The sequence below is a fragment of the Bufo gargarizans genome, chromosome 3, assembly GCF_014858855.1.
Source record: "Bufo gargarizans isolate SCDJY-AF-19 chromosome 3, ASM1485885v1, whole genome shotgun sequence".
Classification (NCBI taxonomy): Eukaryota; Metazoa; Chordata; class Amphibia; order Anura; family Bufonidae; genus Bufo; species Bufo gargarizans.
This window is the reverse complement of record NC_058082.1, coordinates 608,002,643-608,028,001: the sequence shown is the minus strand read 5'-3', so window position 1 is coordinate 608,028,001 and position 25,359 is coordinate 608,002,643. Positions and strand designations below refer to the sequence as shown.

General features: G+C 44.0%; 1 protein-coding gene across 2 annotated transcripts in view; it reads right to left on the bottom strand.

Annotated features, from left to right (window-relative positions):
• Nucleotides 1-25,120, bottom strand: part of PROS1 (protein S) — an 83,363-nt gene extending 58,243 nt beyond the window's left edge. Inside the window, exons 1-7 of one of the 2 annotated variants that reach the window (XM_044284512.1) lie at nt 24,940-25,120; nt 17,068-17,225; nt 13,471-13,495; nt 12,624-12,710; nt 12,180-12,302; nt 9,152-9,283; nt 2,437-2,562 (exon numbers count right to left, since the gene is read on the bottom strand). In XM_044284512.1, the coding sequence (XP_044140447.1) occupies nt 2,437-2,562; nt 9,152-9,283; nt 12,180-12,302; nt 12,624-12,710; nt 13,471-13,495; nt 17,068-17,225; nt 24,940-25,018 (730 nt within the window). In that variant the 5' untranslated portion in view covers nt 25,019-25,120. The remainder of the gene's footprint in view (nt 1-2,436; nt 2,563-9,151; nt 9,284-12,179; nt 12,303-12,623; nt 12,711-13,470; nt 13,496-17,067; nt 17,226-24,939) is intronic. The other variant, XM_044284511.1, reaches the window with a different exon arrangement.
• Between the last annotated feature and the right edge of the window lie 239 nt (nt 25,121-25,359).

Sequence of the window (25,359 nt, the reverse complement as noted above, 5' to 3'; positions counted from 1 at the left end):
TTATTCTTGGGGAGATAGGCTCCAGCCAGAGGTGTTTGATAGTGGTCTTCACTATTCTACCGGTTAAGGGCACATGCATGCTGTGCCGAACCCAGTTTGCATGTGTATGGGAAGGTTGTATAGATAACTGTTGGTTCTACGAGTATTTGGCCAACAGCTATATAATGTGTATGTCCAGCTTAAAGGGAGTCTGTCACCTTATCTAAGCCTTTAGACCTCTCAGATCAGGTTATAGACTCCTTTGCCCTCATTACAATGGTACCTTTATTTGTGCTGTCCCTTGCCGGCTTTTTAAACTTATGCTAAAGACTGGCACATGCGCAGTCCAACTACCTGTTCCTCTGCCCATAATGGGCACAGCAGTGCGCAGGTGCGGGACAAGTGTGGAGCGGCACAGGCACGAGATCTGGGAGGCAGAGGAGGAAGTAATAATAGAAAATAGGGCGGGCCAGAGGGGTGAAAGAAGTGTGTTTTTCCAGGCACATCGCCGAGGGGCCAGGGCACTTGCGGCAGTAACACCGCCCCTGGGCACTTGCCAAACCTCATTAGCATAAGCTTAAAAAGCCAAATTTTTCAAAATCTCTGCGAGGGACAGAACAAATAAAGGTACCATTGTAATGTGGGCAAAGGAGTCTATAACCTGATCTGAGCGGTCTAAAAGGCTCAGATTAGGTGACAGACTCCCTTTAAAGGCTATGTACATCTTTGGGGGCAATTTTTTATTTATTTTTTATGATTGCAAGGGTTAACTTCTTCTGCCTAGCTGTGTGAATAACACTTTCACTTTGTGCTGGTCATCTAATAACCCTTATCATTAATTTACTAATAGCTCAAAAACACTTATTTAAGGGCCCGATTACATGGGCAGATAGAGCAGACGATTGTTGGGAGGGAAGCATTCCGTCCCGTCAATCGCTTTCTCGCTAGAGGAGGAGACCGCTGCTATTACATGTAGCGATCTACTCCTCAGTAAAGGGACGAGCGCTTACTAATATATCGCTCGTCCCTATACTGTCTCACTGTTTTCCGGCAGCAGAGCGCCTATTACATGCCGCAATCTGCTGCCGGCAAACCAGGATTTCTTTAACATGTTCAAAGATCCCAATTACCCGATGAACGAGCAAACACTGCCAGATGATAGATTATCATTAAGATGAACGGTAACATAATCTGCCCGTGTAATAGGGCCTTAAGCCATGTTCTTATCAGTAAAATAAGAATTGAACTATAATGAGTGTTTATAAGGGGCTGTCAGCTGTGCTACCTGACAGAACAGAGTAAAAACAGAGAGCCTGCTACTGGAGAATCTCAAGGCTGCACAGAGAAAGGGACTCAAAAATGTTAATAAAGAGCAATTTAACATAAACAAATACAATGCAATAATAAAAAAAATGTCCCTAAAGATTGTAGGAAGGAACAAGGGGCCATCATTGATGGTCAGTATGTGTCACCGAGGTTCCTGGCCTCGGTGAGGTAAGAGACGTATATTTTTTTTCATGAAGTGTCATTATTGCAGATTTCAGTCTGACACTTCAACTGTTTAGTTTGGCTGTAAAGCTGATACAGGGTGGCTATTACTGGGAGTAGCCAAAGTGCTGAATGGGTGGCTACTCCCCATGTTCCAGGCCGGCTCTTGGCAGGTTTAAAAAACATTCAGCACTGTCAGGTGGTGTGGATTACTCCTCTCTGACAGGGGAGCGCAGTCAGTCTTTGTTTGGGATCTGAGGCTTTGTGCCGTGCTGGAGGGCTGAGAACCGCATGCTGGGAAACAGGCCCCCTAAAGCCTGTTGTGGACCTCTGGTGAAAAAACTGCTAACAAGGTGATTGTTTTGTTCCTTGAACTTTCCATTGTGTAAACTAACACCAGGACTGCGAACTGTCATTTAGTTTTTGCCTTATGTGTGAATAAACACTGAAGTTTTGCTTTACCAACTGGTTTTTACCTCTGTACTGCGTCCGCTTACCCTGTCTACCAGAGCAAATCCCCACAAGATGTACACAGCCTTTAAGTCTTCTTGGCATATAAGACATGGAGACTATAACTGTATACAGGTGTAAAATTAGACTCTCTTTTGTCCTAATCAGAGCTGAACATACCATATGGGCACCTTCTGTAAGATGCACAGGGTTCCTATATCAAGGAGCCTAATGCTGCCATATGGGAAAATAAACAGTGCCTCCTGCTGTGTATGGAGAGCAAAAGACCAATGTAGTACTCTTGCATGGAAGATTCTTAACTTTTTGTGCCTGCCTTTGGTCCAAACGCATATAGATGATTGCCATGTGCATCTGTCAAGTTCCCTACACAGTTAAACATGATGCAGATTTACCTAGTCACATAGATAAAACATTGAAACGCCTCCTCTGGCCTGAGGTGCCCGTATATATGTACCTTCCTACATTTGGCAAATAAATAGCCCATAGAGCATTACTTACCTTCACAAACCTTCGATGATGTGTTAAACCGATATCCAGCCTCACACTCACATTCATACTTTCCTGGTGTATTTCTGCATTGTGCCCCTCCGCAGATTACTGGGCTGAACTCACATTCATCTCTATCTATTTAAGATAAAAAACATCTTACATGTAGAACAGAACTGATAGAAATGTGAAATGGCAAAAGAGGGAGTTATTTGTGCTTAAAGTGAACCTATCGGGTGATTTCTGATGACCTGAGAGCAGGGTATGAAAGAGGGAGAGAAGCTGCGCTCTGGGATATACAGGTTTATATGATTTGGATCACGATTTCTGAGTAAAAGGACTCCTAGGAGAAGGAATGAGAGTCCTGCTTGCCCCGCCCCCACACATACTGATACAGGAATGGCTGTTAATTATTGTAAGTGGGTGGGGTAATCAGGACTCTCACAGATTCTCTTTAAATGGGTTGTCTGATTTAGAATATACATTTCTAAATACAATATTAGTTAATTTTCAATTAATAGAGGACCTTCATCAATTAGCAGAGGACCACATCGATCACTGATTTCAGTGACCAAATGCAATACTTAATTTCCCCTGTGGTGGTGCTGCAGGGGATTAAAGGGGTTGTCCCATGATGTATGTAAAAAATGAAGATCAGACATCATATAGTACATGACCGTCTCTTTCTAACTAAGCTAGAACCACCCCTGTACCTCACATGGATCCAGAGATCAACCCATTCATTGCTCTGCTAGACATATCAAGCTGGCAGCTTTCTTCTGCTGCAGCTCAAGGGGCGTGTCCATGCTCTACCTATCACAGCTCAGGAGTCAGTTGAAGGATGAAACTGAGCATGTGCGACCTTCTAAGTGAGCAGGTCAAAGAAATAAGAAAAATAACAAATAGTAGGTGGCGCAATACAGATACATTTTATTGAATAACTCAGTGGCTATGCTAAATTTTTAAGCACATGTAATTTAAAAAAATTATTTAGATCCAGGTACTGGATTTAAAACTGGAGAATAATTTTAGTGAGAAAACCCTTTAAAGCACTTGTTGCCAGGATCTTCTTCAGATTAAGCCGATTGCTAGCAGTGATGGTCAGTTCGCAGTGTTCGCCAGCGAACACATGCGGGCTGCCATCTTTAGTAAGGTAGACTCACTTGTCCGGGTGAGCCGGTCTGAAATCAACTGCAGTCACCGGGAGCAGGCAGTTCCGAGAACAGCCGCCGGGGGCCTTCATCGGGCTGTTCTCTGAACTGCCTGCTCCCGGTGACTGCATTTGATTTCAGACCGGCTCCCGGCACAGGTAGGGGCTTACCTGTGCATCGCCGGACGGGTGAGTCTACCTTACTAAAGATGGCAGCCCGCATGTGTTCGCTGGCGAACACTGCAAACTGACCATCACTGATTGCTCGGGATCCCAACAGTCAGATACTCTGTGATACTTCTAAATAAAATTAGCATGTCTCAGAGGAAATCTGAAATGTACTGGGGGAACATATGCTGGCGTTACGTGGGAGCATCCACATAATGGGTTGAGTTTCTTTCTGGATATACAATTAGAAATTCAGAAAATGTAAATACCTATAAAGACGTTGTCCAGCCGGCCGCTGATATGCCCCCAATGTCTAACAGATGCAGGTCCACCCTCTGAGACCCACACCTATTCTTAAAACTGAGCCCGCAAAGTGGCGGAGGACACGCCGTGCATGCGCCGCCATCATCCATTCATTTCTATGGAACTACCGAGAATTGCCGAGTCCATAAGCCCCACAGAAGTGAATGTAGTAGTTGCTCTGCTTTCGCTGTGCGGTTTCCTTTTATTTCAATGGGACTTCTGAAAATAGCCAAGCGCACTGCTCAGTTATTTTCATCACTCTCATAGAAATAAAGGTAGAGCGGCTGCGCATGCGCGGTGCACCCTCCTGCACTTTGCAGGCTCTGTTCTAAGGATAGGTGTGGGTCCCAGAGGTAGGACCTGCACCTATCAGACATTGGAGGCATATCCTAGCGATATGCCCCACATAGTACAAGATGGAACAACCCCTTTAACTGTCGGCTTTTATATATATGAACCCGCTAGCCCACATGATACAGCGTAAAAAGACAAAACGGTATTGTGGACTGTCTGGGGACACTGGAAAATAGATGAACAGAACATATTCTGATGAAGCGAATGCTGGATGAAGTCTTCTTGCTGTCAGGGGACGGGAAGAGCACGTTGTAAGATTTATGTGGGGCTGTTTGCGGTGTCTTCTCTCCAATTCTCAGCCATGAACATCAATTGATTACAGTGATGTAGTACTGAATGTGCTTCTCGTGGAGGCTCTAGAAGACGGCGGAGACTCCCAGATATGGATTGGGTTCTTAATCACACAGGACCTGCTCTCTCAATCGTACAAAATTAGCTTTTTAGGGACTAGATGTTATTTTATGAAGCCGTTCTTAGCAGTGATAAATGCCTCTCGGGAAGCCAAGCAGAGATAAATGTGTCAATGCTTTAAATGGAATACAGGGTTTTAGAGAGAGGCGGTGAATAGCATGCGAGTGCAGGTGTTTAACGCATCCCATGTGACGTGAGGCAGGGCTGATATTCTCATATTAACAGTGTGGGGAAACAAAATGGTAGATTTATCAAAACCCTAAGGAGTCTTAAAGGTGTTGTGTCACAAAGGTGACCCTGTACATATGCTCTGTTAGGGTGTATGGGTTTCATAGAGGTGGTCCTCCACCTGAGACTCTCCTCTACATGGCTGCCATGCTTCAGTTCCCCCGCAGTGCCCCCATGAATGCATATTTATGGTCTGGGCTTACATAAGCCCCACCCATTTTAATCCCAGGATAGTCCAAATTTGCAGGAAGTGTCTGTGAAAATTAGGGACTGTTGACAATTGGTCAGAGGCGGCTTCCCCCACAATCATCAAGGGGTGAGAGAAGAATAGCTTTCTAAAAGAGAGGAATACACAGTATTTCAGCACCTTAAAGGGCATCTATCAGTAGATTTGTCCCTATGACACTGGCTGACCTGTTACATGTGCGGTTGGCAGCTGAAGGCATCTGTGTTGGTCCCATGTTCATATGTGCCCGCATTACTGAGAAGAATGTTTTAATATATGCAAATCAGCCTTTAGGAGCAACGGGGGCGCTGCCGTTACACCTACAGGCTCTGCTCCACTTTGGATGACAAGGCCAGGGGCTGTAAACGTGATCCTCGTTGCTCCTAGAGGCTCAGTTTCACATAGTAAAACTTCATTTTTCTCAGCAATGCAGGAACATAGGACCGACCAGATGTCTTCAGATGCCAGGTGCACATGTAACAGGTCAGCCAGTGTCATAGGTACAAATCTACTGACAGATGCCCTTTAATCTCTCCATACGCGTTCCTGTTAAAGAGGACCCGTCAGCTCTCCTGATTTTACTAAATGCTTGCATTGCCCATAAAACTACAATTCTCAAGCATGTTTTCTTAGAACTTTGAGGTTCCTCTGTTATTCTTCTTATAAATATATTAGAACATTGACCTCTGGGTGTTACCATTCTCCTTGTAAAAGTAGCGTCTCCGTATACAGTCTGATACTGTCGGAATTGATTGGACATTGTCACGGTGTGTCAGGACACCCCCCTCCGCTGGTAAATGCAGCGACCTGGAGGGGAGGCAAGAAGGATGGAAGTGGTAGTGGATATACTGGCTTTAGTAGTAGCACTCACAGTTCACAGTGGCAATCCTCACCCAGGCTCTCCCTAGGCTCTTTCTTCTCTCGGGGCACTCCTTGGAGTTGGGGATCCTGTCTGGTGTTAGGTGAGGTGCCCTTGATGTTAGGTGCTGGTCTGGGTGCAAGGCAGGAGTGCAAAAGTGGCCGGTGTATGCTGATGGCATTAGTAACCAGGCCAGTTGGTATCAATAAAAGTCTCTCTTTACTAAAGTAGACAACTGAAATGATGGAGGTTGTAGTACGCCTTCTCCTTATCTCACTAAAGTCTCTCTGTAGGACCTTAGGCAGGCAATGAGGTTCTTGTTAAATGCTTCTGCAAATTCTCAGGCTGAGGGGCGCAGGTTTAATGCATGGCTGGCCAAACCGTCTCCAATTGTGGAAGGGTACTGCCGATGCTCCCTCTCACAGCAGTAACATGTCTATACCTAAAACATGCACAATAACTTGCTGTCCGACTCCAGTGCTTGACCTTGTAGATTCTGGACCTTCTGATCTTCCTTTTCTCTGTAGCACTTTTGACGATACAGTAGCCCACTTGACTGTAGAAGTCTCAGAGATAATTGTTCTCTGAGCTCAGGCCTAGCACTTAGGAGCTTGTACATGTAGGTCCTCACTGTTCCTCATGTAGGCTCACACTGACTAACCAGGGGGTGGACCCAGGTCCATCTCCTGGCTACCTAATAGGAAGACCCAAGATGTTTACCCTAAACTGTCTATACAATGCTTATAAGTATACAAAGAAAATAAAGCAGAACATTACAGCAATTACCCTTTTGCAGCAGTCATGTTCTGTGGTACTGCATTAACATCTCAGGTTTCAAAGTATTTATCATTTTCTATGGGGAGTAACAGAGCAACAACACAGCGCAGAGATCTAAGAAAAGATGCTTCAGAATTGCCATCTCATATTTAATAAAATAATTTACTCATACAGGAGAGGTGTCAGGAGTGGTGACAGATCCTATGTAACACATCATATGTCTCAGGGTAATCAGGAGAGTTGCCACGGGATTGGACTGAACCAATCATCTATTAAACAGCCGCTTACCTTAAAGGGGTTGTTCACCTTTATGATTTTTCTACAGATCTCACAGCATGGTAGGACCCGTGGTCATAATCATATCTATTTGATCCATGATGCTGGGTTCTGTCTCCATTGCTGCCCCGCCAGTTCTGCAGGTCCCGGGTCTACTCGTGTCAACATCCAGATTGATGCCAAGTCGTGTGACCGCTGCAGCCAATGACTGACTGCAGCGTTGACGTTTCACCCATGCATGTCTTCACTGCAGCCAGTCATTGGTTAAAGCCATTATGTGACGTGGAGTCAAACTAGATGTTGACACAGGGAGACTCAGGGCCTGCGGGGCAGCAATGGAGCCATAACCCAGCGGTGGGGATCAGGTAAGTAGGATTACCACCGTGGGTCTGGCCATGCTCTGGGGTCTGTAAAAAAGCCTCACAAAAATGAACCACCCCTTTAAAGGGGTTTTCTAGGTTTTAGATATTGAAGACCTATCATCAATATCAGTTCAGTGGGGATCATCAGTATCTGTAGCCCGGAAAATCTCAGTAAGATATTTAGTATCTAACACTAGTGGAAGCGTGCTGCATCTGGATTTATACTTCCTCTATGGATCTCAATAATACATTTGCATGCAGTAAGCTCCGATTCCCCCCTTTAATGTGGCAGTAGTCAGTCCGAAATGTATTAATTCGCTTTATAGTTGTATGGAGTGGATTTGAAGCTGAGTATCAGAATTATGGAGCTCTATTCAGTATACTGGGCAGACTAGATGGGCCAAATGGGTCTTATCTGCCGACACAGTCTATGTTTCTATGTTTCTATCACTTTAAAGGGAACCTGTCATCAACTTTATGCAGACCTCACTGAGGGCAGCATAAAATACTGACAAAAATGCTGATCTCAGCGGTGTGTCACTCATGAGCTAATAGTAAGTGGTTGCCGAGAACCAGCATCATAATCATTGCAGCCCAGGCCTTAAAAAGAGTAAAATCTACATGAGAAGAGTCCTGGTTATCATAATCTCCTGCTCTCCTGCCCATCTGCTGATGACTGGCAGTTCTCTCCTAGAGAGAAAGGGAGAAAACTAGGTATTAGACGGTCAGTCATCAGCAGGTGGGCAGGGAGAGCAGGACTTCATGAATAACCATGACTCTTCTCATGTGGCCGTGACTCTTTTCCAGGTCCAGTCTGCAATGATTGTGATGTTGGTTCTCGGCAACCACTTACTTTCAACTTATAAATGACAGACCGCTGAAATCAACTCACCTGTGTCTACTTTATGCTGCCGTTAGTACGGGCTGCATAAAGTTTATGACAGGTTCTCTTTAAGGGGTTTTCCAGTTCAACATTTATGGCATATCACTAGAATATTCCACAATAGTCAGACAGGAACGGGTCTCACCTCTGGAACCCAGTCCTATCCGCAGAAGGAGCCCTCTATATGAAAAACAGCACATTGCGCATGCGTGGTGTCCTCTCCATTCAGTACTATGGGACTTCCGAAAATGGCCAATAGAGAGCGCTCAGCTATTTTTGAAAGTCCCATAGCAGTGAATGGAGGCTAGCTGTGCATGTGCGGCTGCTCTCCCTTGAGTGTCTAATCAGCAAGAGTCCAAGCGCTGAGACCCGTACTGAAAACGCGGCCTCTATTCCTGTTGGATCAGGGCAGCGGACACGCATGCATGCTGCCACTCCATTTCATTTAACTCCATAGGACTTGGCTATTTCCAGCAGCCGCACACAGTTGAATGGAGAGAGCACATGCATGTCCGTTGGGCTATTCAAACTGGGGAACACAGGCCCCGTTCTAATGATCAGCAGGGGTCCCAGCAGTCAGAACCCCACCGATAAGACACTTATCCCCTATCCTGAGGACTGGCACAAAAGCTTTAGTTTTAGGAAGCAAAATCTGATTTTGCTTTGTTCAAATAAAATGAAGAATTCTATCTACATGACTGCGATGATGAGACAAATGTCCAACATTTACCGCTACAGGTGTGCTTATCGGGAAGCAGGTAGTATCCATCCTCACAGGCGCAGCGATAACTGCCCGGGATGTTCACACATCGCTGACTGCAGCCGCCCTTCACTTTTTCTGGATCCTCACATTCATTAATATCTGAAGTAAAGACAAAAAAGGCAACAGAGTTTACATTTTGGTTATCAAGCCTAGATCCAGGCACATGTATATTTCTCTATAGTACGTGTTATATACAAAATATACATATAATGTAAATAATAGGTAAATAACAGTCAACAATGGGTGAGATACAGGTATTCTGTATTAGCTTGGTGAGAAAGTGATCAGTCTGTTCTTGAAAATGGATGTATTGGAAGCAGGGAAAATAGACAAGCATAAAACTCTGTGAGATAGATTTATCAAACTGGTGTAAAGGAAAACTGGCTTAGTTGCCCATAGCAACCAATTAGATTCGACCTTTTATTTTCCAAAGGAGCTCTGGAGAATGAAAGGTGGAATCTGATTGGTTGCTAGGGGCAACTAAGCCAGTTTTCCTTTGCACCAAGTTTGATAAATCTCCCTATGTGTGTTTGACAAGGAGCAAATGTTTGCCAGATGGTTTGGTGTCCATGAGTACATGTCCCTGCACATAACATTGATGTATTGCTGGCTACACAAAGAACTAGAAAACTGAGTTTCTTTTTCTCTTTTTCGTTACACGACTAATCAGCTCTATTTGTAACAAAAACAAGAGGCGATCCACAAAGTAGTGGGAGGTTAAGACCCTTAAACTACAAGTACTGAATACTCTCCTGGACATGCACACTTATCTGTTCAATGTATGCCCTAGACATCTACCCTGCTAGGCTGCTCCTCATGTCTCATTGCCTTATGGCTCTCCCCTTAAAAGGGTCTGGTCCTTTAAAACTCACGGCCTATGTAGAGGACATCTGATCGTCGGGATTCAGACGCCCTACAACCCCCAAGCTGTTCTACATTAGTGTCCATTGTGTGCCACGTCCTGCCTGCTATGCATCATTCCTTTTCTCACCACAGAGAGGTAAAAAGTCACATAATTTGTGTCATAATTTGCGACTTTTTTTGTACAACAGCGACCAGTGGAGTCACTAGAACTGACTAAGCCCCACATCAAATTTTTCAATGGCCCCTCCCCTCAGTCCCCTTAATGTAGTCCTCAAACCGAACCCAAAAAAAATAATACTTACCTCTCTTCTCCAGTTGTGGGTGCCTCTGATCTCCGTGCAGCGCTGTGTCTTGGCAGGCACTACACTGTGACGTCGCACAGCATCAGGTCATAGTGCACTCCTACGCACATTACGCCCCGTTCTGAAGCTGTGTGCTGCCAGGACTTAGTGCTGAGCAAGAGCCCAGAGAAGAAGAACAGGGAGCAGTGAGTAATACCAAAGCTAGGACTAGGAGCACCCTGGACCCTGAAAATAAATCCATTTGTCCTCCTGGGCCTCTTCCTGAGTTTGGGCTTTGTTATATTGACAGCCTGTGCCCACCGTCGCTCCACTCCTCAAGGTGGTTATGCGTGCCATCTACCCACCCCCTGCTTCGGATCCGTCAGCCTTCTTCTTATTTCATGCAGTGGGCCGAGCCGCTAAAGCCTTCTGAATCTTTCTACCTGGCAGGGCACAGAGTGCATCCTGCCGGCAAGGCTTCCCCGCCAGAGATTTCATCCTAATGCACACCAGAAAATGGCTGGCCACTCTTGGGAACTTAAGACACCTTCCTATGTGGGAGGTTGTCTGGGCAATAGGTTGTCTAGTTCCCTGCATAAGTGTGCTGTTTTCGATTGTCTGCCTGTGAACCGATTCCTACCCATATACTGGATTCTGACCTTCTGCTGCTGACTTGACCTGTGTCTGACCTCCGCATTGACTTTTCACTGCCTGCCCTGACCACGGACTGTTGATCAGATTGCTCATTGCTCATATTCAACCTGCCCTGACCTTGACCTTTCACTGACTTTAGTTTTTCCTGATCCCACGGGGCCCCGTACCAGTGTCTCTGAACCCCTTGGATCAGTTGTCAGCCACACAGAGACTATTCCAGGAGATAGCAGACTATTACACAGGCTGGTGCAAATTGAATGGGAGAGGAACAACTGCTACTGCAATTGTTCTTCCCGAGTGAAATTCTCATAATTAGCAGTAGCACATACTTGATTACATAGGATGATGTACTGCTGATAACCAAGCATCTTTTATGCTGATGAAAGATGCAAAGCAGCTAAGAAATTAGAGTCTGCTCGGTTGATCGATGGCATGATTATCAGGAATGAGCATTCCTATGAAATATTCTTCTTGATAATTGTCCCAAAAATGATCCAGTTATTATGAGCTTAAAGGGGTTAACCAACCCCTATCATGCCCTCCCAAATGCCCAGGCCCCTCACACAGATTGTACTTACTTGGCTCCCAGGCACCTGCGTTGCTTCTGAGGCCCGCACAGCCGCTGCTGCATCTCCCCGTTGCGTGAATCAAAACATCCTGCAGGGGGGGCAGCCAATAGCAGGCTGTGACAGGAAAGAGCCTCCCTAGTGTCACCCGCGATGCTAGGGAGGCTCGTTCCCATCGTGGCCTGCTATTGGCTGAACAGCAGTCTGTCCACACCGAACACCCCTACCCCGTCGCCGGATGTTTGAATCTGCGTGACGGGTAGATGCAGTGGCGGCCGTGCGGGCATCAGAAGCGACGAGGGTGCTGGGGAGTGAGGTAATTACAATCTGTGCGAGGGGCTGGGGCATTTTGGGGGGGTGAATTATAGGGGTTGGATAATCCCTTTAAGTCCAGCTTAGAAAATGGTATTTCATAATGCCATTTACTGTATATCCCGGTGTCCAAATTCAATTGAAAGTTATTCGAAAATTTACAGTAGAAACAACACAATAAGATTTTTTTTCGTTCGGTTTCTCTTTTTTTCCTATTTTTTTAGCTTACATTTTCACAGGTACTCAGAATTTCTTTTATGTACTGGACATAATAGTCGCCATATCTATAAGCAGCTTGAGACACAAAGTTACTCTCACCTTCATCACAACGCACTCCCTGCCATCCGGGTTTACAAATGCAGGTGAAATTTCCTTTCCCATCCTTGCATTCCTTATATCCATCTTTATTACATGGTAATGGCTTACACTGGTCAGGCAGTGCTGTAGAATAAATGTGATGTATAAGTACAGAGATTACGGTATTTATTACCTTGAATGGTCACATGCAGTAACCAGTGCAGGGGAAATGTAAGGCCAGACAAGGCTTCCCCTGCACTGGCCTCAGCCGTCTCATGTCATAGACTGGTGCAGTGATTGGCTGCAGCGCTCATTTGTCGTATATATGGCTATGCCACTTTTAACACTGCAGCCGTGTAAACACTGATCGGAGGTGAGGCGCTGAAAACAGTGGGGGGCTTAGTGATCATACAAGCTTTTATTATTTTACTACATTTAATAACTTCTAATAAATATGATACAAACCAGTAATGCAAGATCTCAGATCAGAGGGTCCATCAAAATTCAAGTAACTGATCTTGTCATTTTTATCTCGATAATTTCCAATGCAAGCTATAAAAGATAAATGGGTTTAAAATTATAGGTTCAACTTGTAATTATGCAAAACTGTTAAATGCTTATAAACACAATATAAACTAGCTAAATAATTAAAGGGGCCCTGTATTAAATTACACTGATGACCTATCCTTAACATAGGCCATTATTGTGTGATCTGTGTTGGATTGCCTCTGGGGACCGTCACTGATTAGTAGAACCAGCAATGAGGCCCCTTCACTACAGAAGTCATAGACAGTAAGGTCCATGGAGTTGGTAAAGCAGCTCAACCCCAATCAAGAGAGTTGGGACTGGGTTACAGTAATAGATCTATGGGGCACAAGGATACTGAGAGTTGTATAGGTCATCAGTTCCCAGAAAGAAGACACAACCAGACTTATGTCATATAAACAAAAAAAAATTAAAACTATATTTCCTCCTAGAAAAAGTGTGATGTAGTGCAGAAACGTGGTAGGAATAGAGCCTAAGGTTGCGTAATGCAGACACTTCTTCATGCCTATAGTGCAGCCACATTTTCCCCTCTGACCGTGGGTCTAATGAGATCCCTTCATAGATCCCTATAATGAGCATTAGAAGTTGCAGTAGGGCAGGGACTTGCAGCCATTATATAGGTACAAAATTGTGTCCTTATCATTCTTGTGTGAAACTGATCTTAGATTATTATTTAAGACTCAAACATGAATCTGTCTATCTGAACAAACCACAACTGAGCAACATATATATACCGTAATATATCCCAACTATTACCCTGACTTACCCAAATATTTTGGATAAAAATATTCCTAAAATAAAAAATAAAGAAAATTAATAGTATGAAACTCACATGCTTTCAGATTACAGATCAGAACATTAAAGAGGACCTTTCACCGATCCTGACATTGTGAACTAAGAATACAGACATGGAGATCTCACTGCACTTACTATTATCCCCGGGCACCGCTCCGTTCTCCTGCTATGCCCTCCGGTATCTCCGGCCACTAAGTTATAGTAGGCAGAGATTTCAGTCACTAAGTTATGGTAGGCGGAGTCTGCCCTTGTTCTGCTCTAGTGCTGGCCAATCGCAGCGCAGAGCTTACAGCCTGGGAGGTTATTTTCACCCAGGCTGTGAGCTCTGCAATGCGATTGGCCAGCACTACAGCAGAACAAGGGCAGACTCCGCCTACCATAACTTTGTGACCGGAGATACCGGAGGGAATAGCGGGAGAACGGAGCGGCGCCCAGGGATAATAGTAAGTGCAGTGAGATCCCCGGGCGCCGCTCTCCATGTCTGTATTCTTAGTTCACAGTGTCATAATCGGTGAAAGGTCCTCTTTAAATTCAAGCCAATCATTAACTTTAAGCACATTAACCTTTTTTTATTATTCTGTTCTCATAGCTAAACAAGGGCTTGTTTTTTGTGGGACAACTTGTACTTTCTAATGGCACCATTTAATATTGCATATGGGAAGCTGGAAAAAAAATCCAAATGGAATTAGAAAAAACACAGTTCCACCTTAGTTTTATGGGTTTCGTTCCCTATGCAGTAAAACTGCCCTTTTAACTTAATTTTTATAGTTTTTTCTTGTGTTGTAAATCAATACTATTTGAAAATTACAAATTTTTCTTTGCATTGCCATATTCTAACACCCTAACTTTTTTATATTTATATGTACGGAGCTGTGTAAGAGCTCACTTTTTGCAGGGCAATCTGTAGTTTTTATTGATAGTTTTATTTCACTTTTATTTAATTTCACAATTTGTAGTTTTTATTTTGTAGCCCTTTTACTGAAGAACATGACAAATTGAATGAAATTTTTTAATTCTTTGGTTTGGAAAGAGATAAATGTCCAATACGGGGTGGGGATTAGAAGAGAAAATTCCTAATGCAAGAAGCATTTTGGACACTAAAATTAGATTTTAGGTATCCCAATGGTTTAAATTTCAATAATTTATTGTACATTTATTAGATATTTATGAAAATGAATATCTGAATAGACAATCTGCCTATATTTTTGTATATATCCATGCTTTAGTAGGATGCACTTTAGATATGTGGCACTGCTACATTGGTTGCAAAAGGTTTTAGTGAGTGTATGCAAGTAGTTAAAAAGAAGCGTACAAAATAAGGATATCATATATAATGGTGTCCAAACGAAATAAAGTAATTACTAAGAAAAAAACAGACCCCTAAAAACATTAGATTTTAATTAACTTAATTCCTAAAATACAGACCTACAGATAAAGGTCACCAAAGGGGCAAGTGCCCAATTAATCAAACCAGGTACAGTATGAATCAAATATCACTAGATACCAAATATCACTGAATACCAAAAAATGTTACCAAAACAAAACCAAACAAAACATGATGTAAGGGACAATGGCCAAGAGGCAAAGAGACAGGGGAGGGGGTCTTATTCTCTCCCTACACTGACCCTACTGTAGCCTCAGCGCGGAGATAACCCCTGATAGTGGGATTTCACCATCCTCGTGCCTAGGCCTGATGAGCCCTAACCGTCCCTACCACCCTAGGAAATATAAAAATATGTGTTTTAGGTCCCACGTGGTAGGGACGGTTAGGGCTCATCAGGCCTAGGCACCCCACCATCAGGAATTGTCTCTGGGCTGAAGCTACAGTGGGGTTGGTGTAGGGAGAAAATAAGACCCAACCCCCCTCCCCTGTCTCTTTGCCTCTTGGCCATTGTCCCTTACTTCATGTTTTGTTTTGTATTGGTAATATTTTTTGGTATTCAGTGATATTTGGTATCTAGTGATATTTGATTTATACTGAGTAATTAGGCACTTGCCCCCTGGGTGACCTTTATCTGTAGGTCTATATTTTAGGAATTGAGTTAATTAAAATCATAACGGATGCAGACGGTTGGATTATCATGACGGAAGCGTTTTTGTTAATCCATGACGGATCCAGCAAAAATGCTGGTGTTAAAATAGAATTTAACTGATGCAATAGGATCAGTTTTTTTACTGGATCCTGTTTTTTTTTTCTCTTTCTCTTCTTCTCACGGATCAGAAGAATGGAAAGCTAAACGGTGATGTGAACTCACCCTTAGCTGAAATGCTCGGACAACCCCTTTAACTACTTAAATGGTAAACAAATGCTATGTGTTGCCATGTTTTGACATCCCATAACAGTTTTTAATTTCTCAGTCAGTGGGTGTATGTAAGGCATAAATAACATATTGCAATATTTCTGACATTTTTGGATGCTCCAATATGAATTATGTTTATTTTTTTATTTTAACATTTATATGATTAATATGGAAAAAAATATATATATTTTGGGTTTTTATATATTTTTTTTAAACTTTTTGCTACATTTTTTAGTCTCCCTGGCAGACTTGAACATGCAGATATTTAATTACTTGTACAATTCACTGCAATACTTTTGTATTGCAGTGTATTGTGATTCTCCCCGGATTCTTATAAAGGCTTGCCTCTGGCAGGGCTTAATGCGAGTACTGTGATGGCAGACCTGGGGGCTCTAGGCTGCCATGACAACAACTTTTCACCCCGAAATCATATTTCATGGAGACAGAAGGAGCCCCCTCTCATTGTCTAACCGCTAATGACAGAGTCCTACTCCCCTCACCTTACTGAGAATGAGAGGGTTGGAAGGAATAGCTGTAGGCTGAAAGAACATTTGGCGGACCGGACAACTATCTAAAGGGTTTGGCCAGCTTCAGAGTATTCAGAAGAACGAGAGTTATTCAAAAAGTCACCTGGACTCAGGGTTGTGTGAAAAGACCAGACTTCTTATAGGCCTTTTATAAAACAACAATAAAATAAGTATCTACAGTTATAGAAGATGTTGAGAGAATATGCCAAAATGTTCGACTGCCAGGGGCTCAACTTACGAGGATCACCACGATCATCTGACTGCACATGAACAAGCATTCTCCCGTGCCCAGGTAGTCCGACATATGTATATACTGTATATTCTGATGATACTAGATTATCAGACTGGGGCTACACTGCGGTATGTGTCGTGCAACATGAAAATCACATAGGTTTCATCTAATGGCTGTCAATGGAGTTGTAGTGAGACATGTGACAATTGCAGAAAATCTTGCAGACTTTTTGTCACAGGCCACAAGTCGCTCATCACAGACCACAATGTAGGTCGCATGCGATATGCAACTTGCCTCACTTTTTCTTTACAGACAAATCACAGTTCTAAAATAGTAACGTGACAGCAAGTTGCAAACAGATTGCACAGATATTTCTGGCCATGCGACTTTTCTTAGACTTAGACTTTTCTTAGCCCCAGCATAATACACACAGAAAAACTGAAAATCCATTTAAAGCTACCAAAGCAAACATTGTAAAAATGTGATGTGAAAATAAGAACAGATCTTACCGTCTCAGGGTTATTCTCAAATATCTCCCGGGCTTCTTCCTTACCACACAGTTCTTCAACACATTCCCGTTCCAGGTCTCCACTTTTACTCTCTTCAAAAAATGAGTTTGCTCTCTTTTTCCGACTAAGGAATTGCGATGCAGCCTGAGGAGGCAAAACTTTATCCAGGAGACTAAGTAAGGCTTCATTTTCAAGATGTTATAAAGACATTATAAAAAAAATGAGATTGTACAGCTACGTTGCAGCGTCCGACTCCTGAGGCAGTAGTACACTACAAGTGGGTTTTATGTGCTTTTGTACCTATATGCTGCAAAAAGACTGGAAAAATGTACTGCTGTGTAATTTATGTCTTTACATACAAAAGTCCAGTGTGGAGTTCACAGGCCATTTCCTCCCACCCACTAGATGTGGTTGAGTATCTTCTCCCCGTAAGGTAGTAGGAGCTATCTCTATCCAGTTCAGGTTAGGCCAGAGAGAGGAGCACACTTAGCCAAGTCAAGTACACTAGATAGTAAAGAGGAGGACAGCTCCAGTGCTACTGCTAAGAAGTATACCAGATGCCAAAAAGGTCAATGGAGATGTCTGTGGAGAAGTGCTGTCTTGTTAGGACCTCTTACGCTCATAGCCCTCTGTCAAGGAGATTAAAGTCTTAAGGTGCCTAGACACACCCTGATCACCTGTACAAGAAAATCTCTATTTGTCAGTACCGCAACCTGACTAAAAAGGTGCAGGACTATGTCTGACTGTGAGGACCAACACCCACCATGGTTCTATTACCTTGCATAACCTTTCAATATTGCACTTTATACCTGGATCCATGCCTGTTCACTCAATCTGCAGCCTTGCAACCTGTGAGAACTGCGACAAATTAAACTTGTGTAAGAACTGCCAGTCCAAGGGCACCTCAACTGTCATTAGGCAGGAGTGCCCTAAAGGAGTAAAAGGCGTTCCCTTCCCCCCCACTGCACAGCCTAGGAGAGTGTCAGAGTGAGAACCAACTACAACCACCATTCCTGCTACTATCATTCCTCTCCTCTGCTCTCCTCAACTGGGCTCGCTGCAATGTTCACATTTGTGTCAGAGCCTCATCTGCAAATTCCTTCATATACGATGGGAAAAACTTGACAAAACATTGGAGACAAATGGGCCAAAGATTTTTCCTGTCAAAATGACAGACAGGTCAGTGGAACCTGGCAAATGTCATAAAACCATGTCATAAAATGCTTAGATAGGTCACCTTGGCAAAATCTCCAACAAGCAACCAAAACGTTACATGGTAGCAACATCTTTTATACACACTGGTTTTGTCTGACTGCTGAATCTCACATGGAAAAGTTTCTAAACTAAAAAAAAATAGGAAAAAAAAGGTTAAGACAGCAGAGAAAGGTCATAGAAGGTTGGGGGTTGATGAAGTGGAGAAAGGAATGCTGACACTTCTGTCCTAGTGTGTCTTCTGCATCCTACTCCTCCCATGCCCTTGGCAATTATGAAACTATGTGTGCCTAAGTATACATGCCAGAAGTTTACATTGCTTGGGGCCCCCAGCATGCATATTGAAACCTCATTGACGTCTATGGCTAGCCTACCAAATTAGCTAAAAAACAAAGTATACATAAATACTGTATGGAGAATGGTTAGGGACAGTGGGTAATAAGGTCCATGGTTTCCTTACCAACTACTATAGTTATGGTAATACTGAGTCAGGTAAATGAAATGGGGCAGATTTCTCAATGTATTTATTCAGATTTTCGTCCATATGGAACTGGATTGGCCCTACCACATCCGATGTGAACACATATACTGTTCTCTGCAGGTATTGCTTGGTCCTCCGGTCTCTGGGCATGGAACTCAGAAGACCCTTAGGGTCACTTTGTAATCCTGGGAGTCCCAGGTTACAGACCACCATCAATCTGATATGTTGCTGTTGGATGTTTTTTTTTTTTTTTTACTGATTGAAGGCTTTTTTTCTTTACAAGTTTGAGCAATCAGATAACAATCTGCAGGGAAGTTCTAATTTGCTGTAGGCTGAGAATGTGCTACCAAAATAAAACCTTTACTGTGCAGATCCTGGACTTTCAATAAAGCACGTTTCAGCACCATATTCAATATAGTACAGAGGGAATATTGAAACCCAAGATGCCAATTCTTTTTTTCGGCAATCAGGGAGAGTCAGGACACCTCAAACATATGATTTAGTCAATTATGCCAAAATGATAAGGTTTGGTCCTACTTTCTCCTAATAACGTTAATGAATGTTTTTTGTGGTCAATAATAACATATGCGTTTATTTCATGCTTCCCAACTCTCCCAGAACCTCTGGTGCTCTTGTAGAGGGGAGACGACCGAGGTTCCCAGAAGAGTCGGCATGTCTCCCAGATGTAGTGGAAAGCTCCCAGCACCTCCATAACCATAATTGAACCATAATTGTGTGTGGTGTTGGGGTGCTTTTTCAGGGGGTGAGGTTTTTGACAAAAAATGTTTATGGTCCATGTATGAACTGTTGAGTAAGGGCTCATGCACACGACCGCATGTATTTTGCGGTCTTCAAAAAATACGGATGACATCCGTGTGCATTCTGTATTTTGCAGAATGGAACAGCTGCCCCTAATAGACCAGTCCTATCCTTGTCCGTGATGCGGACAATAATCAGACATGTTCTATTTTTTTGTGGAATGGAAATACGGACATACGGAAATGGAATGCACACGGAGTAACTTCCGTTCTTTTTTTGGACTCATTGAAATGAATGGTTCCGCATATGGTCCGCAAAAAAAACTAATTGGACACAGAAAGAAAATACGTTTGTGTGCGTGAGCCCTAAAGCACATGTAATCTGCAGGTGTAAATGATGGGTTAAATACTGTATGTTTGTCACCAAAAGTCACCTGGAATGTTTGTGTGTGTTTGTGCCCACTAAAGCCTCCAGAATTCTCATATAATGAGGCTAAAATATGCATACGCAATGCTATTGAAGGAACTTGCGGCATCTTAAGGCTTCATGCATGCAATGCGTCAGTGGTTGGGTCCGCAAAAAACGGATCCACAAAATATGAACAGCGTCTGTCTGTGCTTTGCGTTTTCCCATGTCCATTAATGGAAAGGGCTATTCTGATCTGCAAAACCGGACAAGAATAGGACCTGCACTGTGATTTGCACTGGTCAGCCACACGGATAGGTAGAAAATGTGGATGTGTGCAAGGTCCTATAGAAATGAATGGATCAGTGAGCTATCTGCAAAAGAAAAGATAGCACACTGAGGAAAAATACGGTGGTGTGGCATGAGACCTAAGAGAAATCAGAGATCTCCCACTCTCCAGCTGTATAGACTGATAGGCGAGCCGCTTTGAGAATTTTATTAGCTATCTTTTTCATTGGCTTAATGTGCATGGAAACCTTTGTCGTTACCTGCAGATGTTCCTGCTAACATCTAATAAGCTGGAAAGAGTTTGTCTGGTCTAGAAAACTAGCCTTTTCCCCACTACGGGGAGTTAATAGAGGGGATTCTCTTTCTGGACCCTCATTAATTAGTATTTGAGAATCTCTCACCCTGGAGGACCTGACATGTCCACGACTTACACAGAACACTGTCAGAATTATATAATACTTAGGTATTTTCCACTATAGTGGTTCTGCAGGAAAATTGAATTGTTTCTTCCAGAAGTTACAGCTGATCCCTTGTGGTTTTATGATCATCTTATTAGGGGACCTTCTATCAAAAAGCATAATCTTTTAAAGGGTCGTGGGTGACATGTATACTTAAAAGGGGATGTCCAGGGACATTCCATTTTTTATATATGGCTTTAAAAAAAAAAAAAGCTATCGCTGATCACTAAAATTTGACATGAACATGTACTTTTAGACCCCTTGCTATGATAGTTGAAATTTAGCTTGGGGGCCTCCCATTTCTCTTAGTGATCTTTGGCTAGTTTCACACCAGCACTTGCATATGCCGAGAATCGACTAGACAAAAAAAAAAAAGTCCATGTGTGGTAAATTCAGTTGATTGGACAAGATTAAGAAATACACACCCCTGTATATCTATATAATTTCTCACAGCTGACAATGCATATCAGACCGAAAACCAAGCAATGAGGAGGAAAGAACTGCCTGTAGAGCTCAGAGATAGGATTGTGTAGAGGCACGGATCTGAAGAAGGGTACAAAAATATCTGCTGCACTGAAAGTTGCCAAGAGCAGAGTGACCTCCACAATTCTTAAATGGAAGAAGTTTGTAACAACCAAGACTCTTCCTATAGCTGGTCACCCCACCAAACTAAGTAATTAGGGGAGAAGGGCCTTGGTAACACAGACGACCAAGAACCCAATAGTCACTCTGGCTGAGCTCCAAAGATCCTGTGTGCAGATGGGAGAAACTTCCATAAGGTCAACTATCACTTCGGCACGCCAGTAATCTGGGCTTTATGGCAGAATGGCCAGAAAGAAATCTCTCCTAAGTAAAAGACACATTAAAGCCAGGCTGCAGTTTACAAAAAAGCATCTAAAGGACTCTCAAAACAAGCTTCTCTGGTCTGATGAAACCAAGATTGAACTTTTTGGCATCAATTCTAATCGTCATGTCTGGAGAAACCAGGCACTGCTCATCACCCGTCCAATACCATCCCTACATAACAGTGGTCGTAGCACTATGGTGTAGGGAGGTTTTTCAGCGGCTGGGGCAGGGAGACTGGTTAGGGTTGAGGGGAAGCCGAATGGAGCAAAGTGCAATGATATTCTTAATGAAAACCTGATCCAGAGTGCTCTGTACCTCAGACTGGGCTGAAGGTTCACCTTCCAACAAGACAATGACCCTAAGCGCACAGACAACATAGAAGCAGTGGCGTAGCAAGGGGGGTGCGGGGGGTGCGGGCCGCACCAGCGATGGGGTGACACCAGTCTGATGGTGGCGGTAGCAGGGCACAGGGAGATAAGTGCTTCCATTGTGGAAGCGCTCATCTCCATAGTCATCTGTATCGCCGTCCTCAGGACAGTGATACAGATGGATGATGCGGCGGGGCAGGGGAGGGAGAGGCGTGTCCCTTCCCTGTTCCTCTGATAGGCTGCAGGCACGATGACGTCATTGCGCCGCCTGCATCGCATCGCTGACATGGAGGTAAGTATAACAGTTTTTTTTTTTTATATATATATATGTACAATAGTTTTACTGGCACATGATGGGGGGCTCTTGTTACTGGCACATGATGGGGGGCTCTTGTTACTGGCACATTATGGGGGGGCTCTTATTACTGGCACATGATGGGGGGGTGCTCCTTTTATTGGCACATGATGGGGGGTGCTCTTGTTACTGGCACATGATTGGGGCTCTTGTTACTGGCACATGATTGGGGGCATCTATCAGGCACTTATTACTGGCACATTATTGGGGGCACTTATTACTGGCACATTATTGGGGGGACTTATTACTGGCACATTATTGGGGGCACTTATTACTGGTACATTATTGGTGAGCACTATAGGGGCATCTACTGAGACCACAAAGAAGGGGTATTTTATATGGGGGGCTCTGTACAGTAGCATTTTATACTGGGACACATTATGGTGGGTACTATAGGGAAGGGGGGAGAGGAGTACTATGGGGTCATCTACGGGGTGCACTAAGAAGGGGTATTTTATACTTGCAAATTATGGGGGACACTTAGGGCATCTACTGGGGCACTATATACTGGTACATTATGGGGGGCACTAGGAGGAAGGGGGGAGAGGAGCACTTTGGGGGCATTTACTGGGGGCACTATATCGGGGTATTTTATACTTTCACATTATGGGGGCACTTTGGGGACATTAGCTCAACTGGGGGCATTACAAGGGGGTATTTTTTGCACTGTCACATTATAAGGAGAATTATTTCTACTGGGGGGGGCATTATGGTGGGCTTTATTACTCCCCATGGTATGACCCCCTAGTAGCAGCACCAGCCTCTCCCTGCTCTGCTATCCCTCTGCCCCTTCTCCAAATCCTTATTATGAAATCTTTCTTATTAGGATAAAACACATCAGCTCCGCCGAGCCCCCGGCCTAAGTGTTGAAGTGGCGTCCGAGATCCCCAAGGGCCAAGCCAAGTGATTGTAAGTTTTCATGTGAAATATGTTTATGTTATACACATATAGCATACACTGTGCCACACAATATACAGTATACCTCTACACGGTGCACACAATATACAGTATACCTCTACACTGTGCCACACAATGTACAGTATACCGCTACACTGTATAGTGTGTTCTATAAGCACCATTGTTTTGTGGCGGTAGACAGAAAATAATCCGAAAGTGCCCCTCCCGAGACCAGGCTCTGGATCTGCCACTGCCTGGTAAGTGATCTGACTGCTAGCTTTCCCCTTCCCCCCGTCGGAGATCTGTCCGCTAGCACAACCCCCAACCGCTGCCCCCCCCCCCCCACCGTCGACAATCTGTCTGCTATACTATCCACAACCCCCCCCCCCCCCCGTTACAGCTTGGGCCGGTCTGCAGGCTCAGTGAAGGACATGAAGATACGTCAGCCGTGCCGCGGCGGCAGGGCGGAGCTTGATGGACGTCTCCTACGTGACTCGTCCGAACAGGTCACAACACGATGACCACACAAAGAAGCGGTCATTTGGTGTCTCAGTCAGCCAGCGAAAGTGGTGGTGCACCTGACCTAGGTGAGCTGCTGCCAGGACCGGGGAAAGGGGGTGCTGGGGCTCTAAGCCTTGGGGGAAGGGGGGGTCTGCTGAGCTAATGTATGCCCCCCTACGGCAGAAGCACCCCCATAGCCCCCTAAAAAAAAATTGCTTCGGATGGGGGGGTGACACCATTTTCTATCGCACCGGGTGACACCAGACCTAGCAACGCCACTGCATAGAAGTGGTTTAGAAACAACTCTGTGATTGTCCTTGAGTGGCCCAGCCATAGTCCTGACTTGAACCTAATTGCATATCTCTGATGAGACCTGAAAATGTCTGTCTACCGACGGTCGCCATCTACCCTGACAAAGCTTGAGAGGATCTGCAGAATGGCAGAAAATCCCCAAATCCAGGTATACAAACCTTGTGGCATCATACCCAAGAAGACTGGAGGTTGTAATAGATGAGTTAAGGGTCTCAAATATACTCATGTCAATGTAAGATTTTAGTTATTCCCTTTTAACTTTGTCTTTATAGGGTATTTTTACTTTAGCACAAGGCCGCAACATAACAAAAAGGGTCTGAAGTCTTTCTGAATGCATTGTATATAAAAAACGTAATCCCTCTGAAGAACCTTTTGAAACAGTCACTAGGCCAGATATGTGGTGTCGTTAGACACTAGAATAGGAGTACACATATTAGGATCCTAATATTGTCACTAACTAGCCTCGATAGGAAAGGAAAAATAGTTATTGATGAATGCTACGTATACGTCTACTGCTTTCAGACCACTTTTATCAGTCCGTTATCAATCCAGAAATCAGGAAGGATGGACCACAAGCCACTGTAAAAGGAAAACAAACTCACAGCTACTTACAGTGGAAAGGAAATGATCAGTAAAACGTGTAAAGGGGCGATAAACAACAGGACGCCAACGAACAATAAAGGAGCAGGCTGGATACACGGCAGGAACTTCTGGTCCATGTTTACAGCTCTCTATCCACTTAGCCCTCAGCATATACAAATGTGCTTTGGATTATATTTCTCTGAGGGACTAAGATGCGAATAATACTCTTCTATCTATCAGGATAATCCTGCAGGCTGCTCCACGGCTCCTTGCAGCATTCCAGAGCTGGTTGGATGTTTACGAAACTCTGTCTCCTGGTATCTGTCCTTATGATTACCCCATTGCACAACATATTGGAAAAAAGAGAGGTTCATGTCATAGAGAAACCTAGGAAATGCATGTACTTACAAGTCCGCCCTTCACACAGGGAAGTAATGAAGAGAGAAGAAGCCAGCAGCACCAGGCATAGTGTGCTCATTACCATCATGATCCGCTAGCATAGAGGAGCCTGCTATGGCCAGGCCTGCACACAGCTAAGTTTGTGAGCTCAGCCCAGCCTCTCGTCCAGTACACAGGGCTGGGGGGAGCTCAGCTGCAGAGGCTGGAGAAAGGCCCAATGACTCCTGGGCTTTTCCAGGAAACATCCCTCCCCTGACATGACAAATACACAAACAGAATGCCATGGGATCAGGTATCCTCGTGGATTCTTATCAGAAGAGTGGGAATTGCAAAACATCTGGGTATTTGTATTGAGCAATGCTCTCCAAGTCGGCAGCTTGCTGGGGTGGATAAACTGATGAAATGGACTTTTATCCTAAAGGGGTTGTC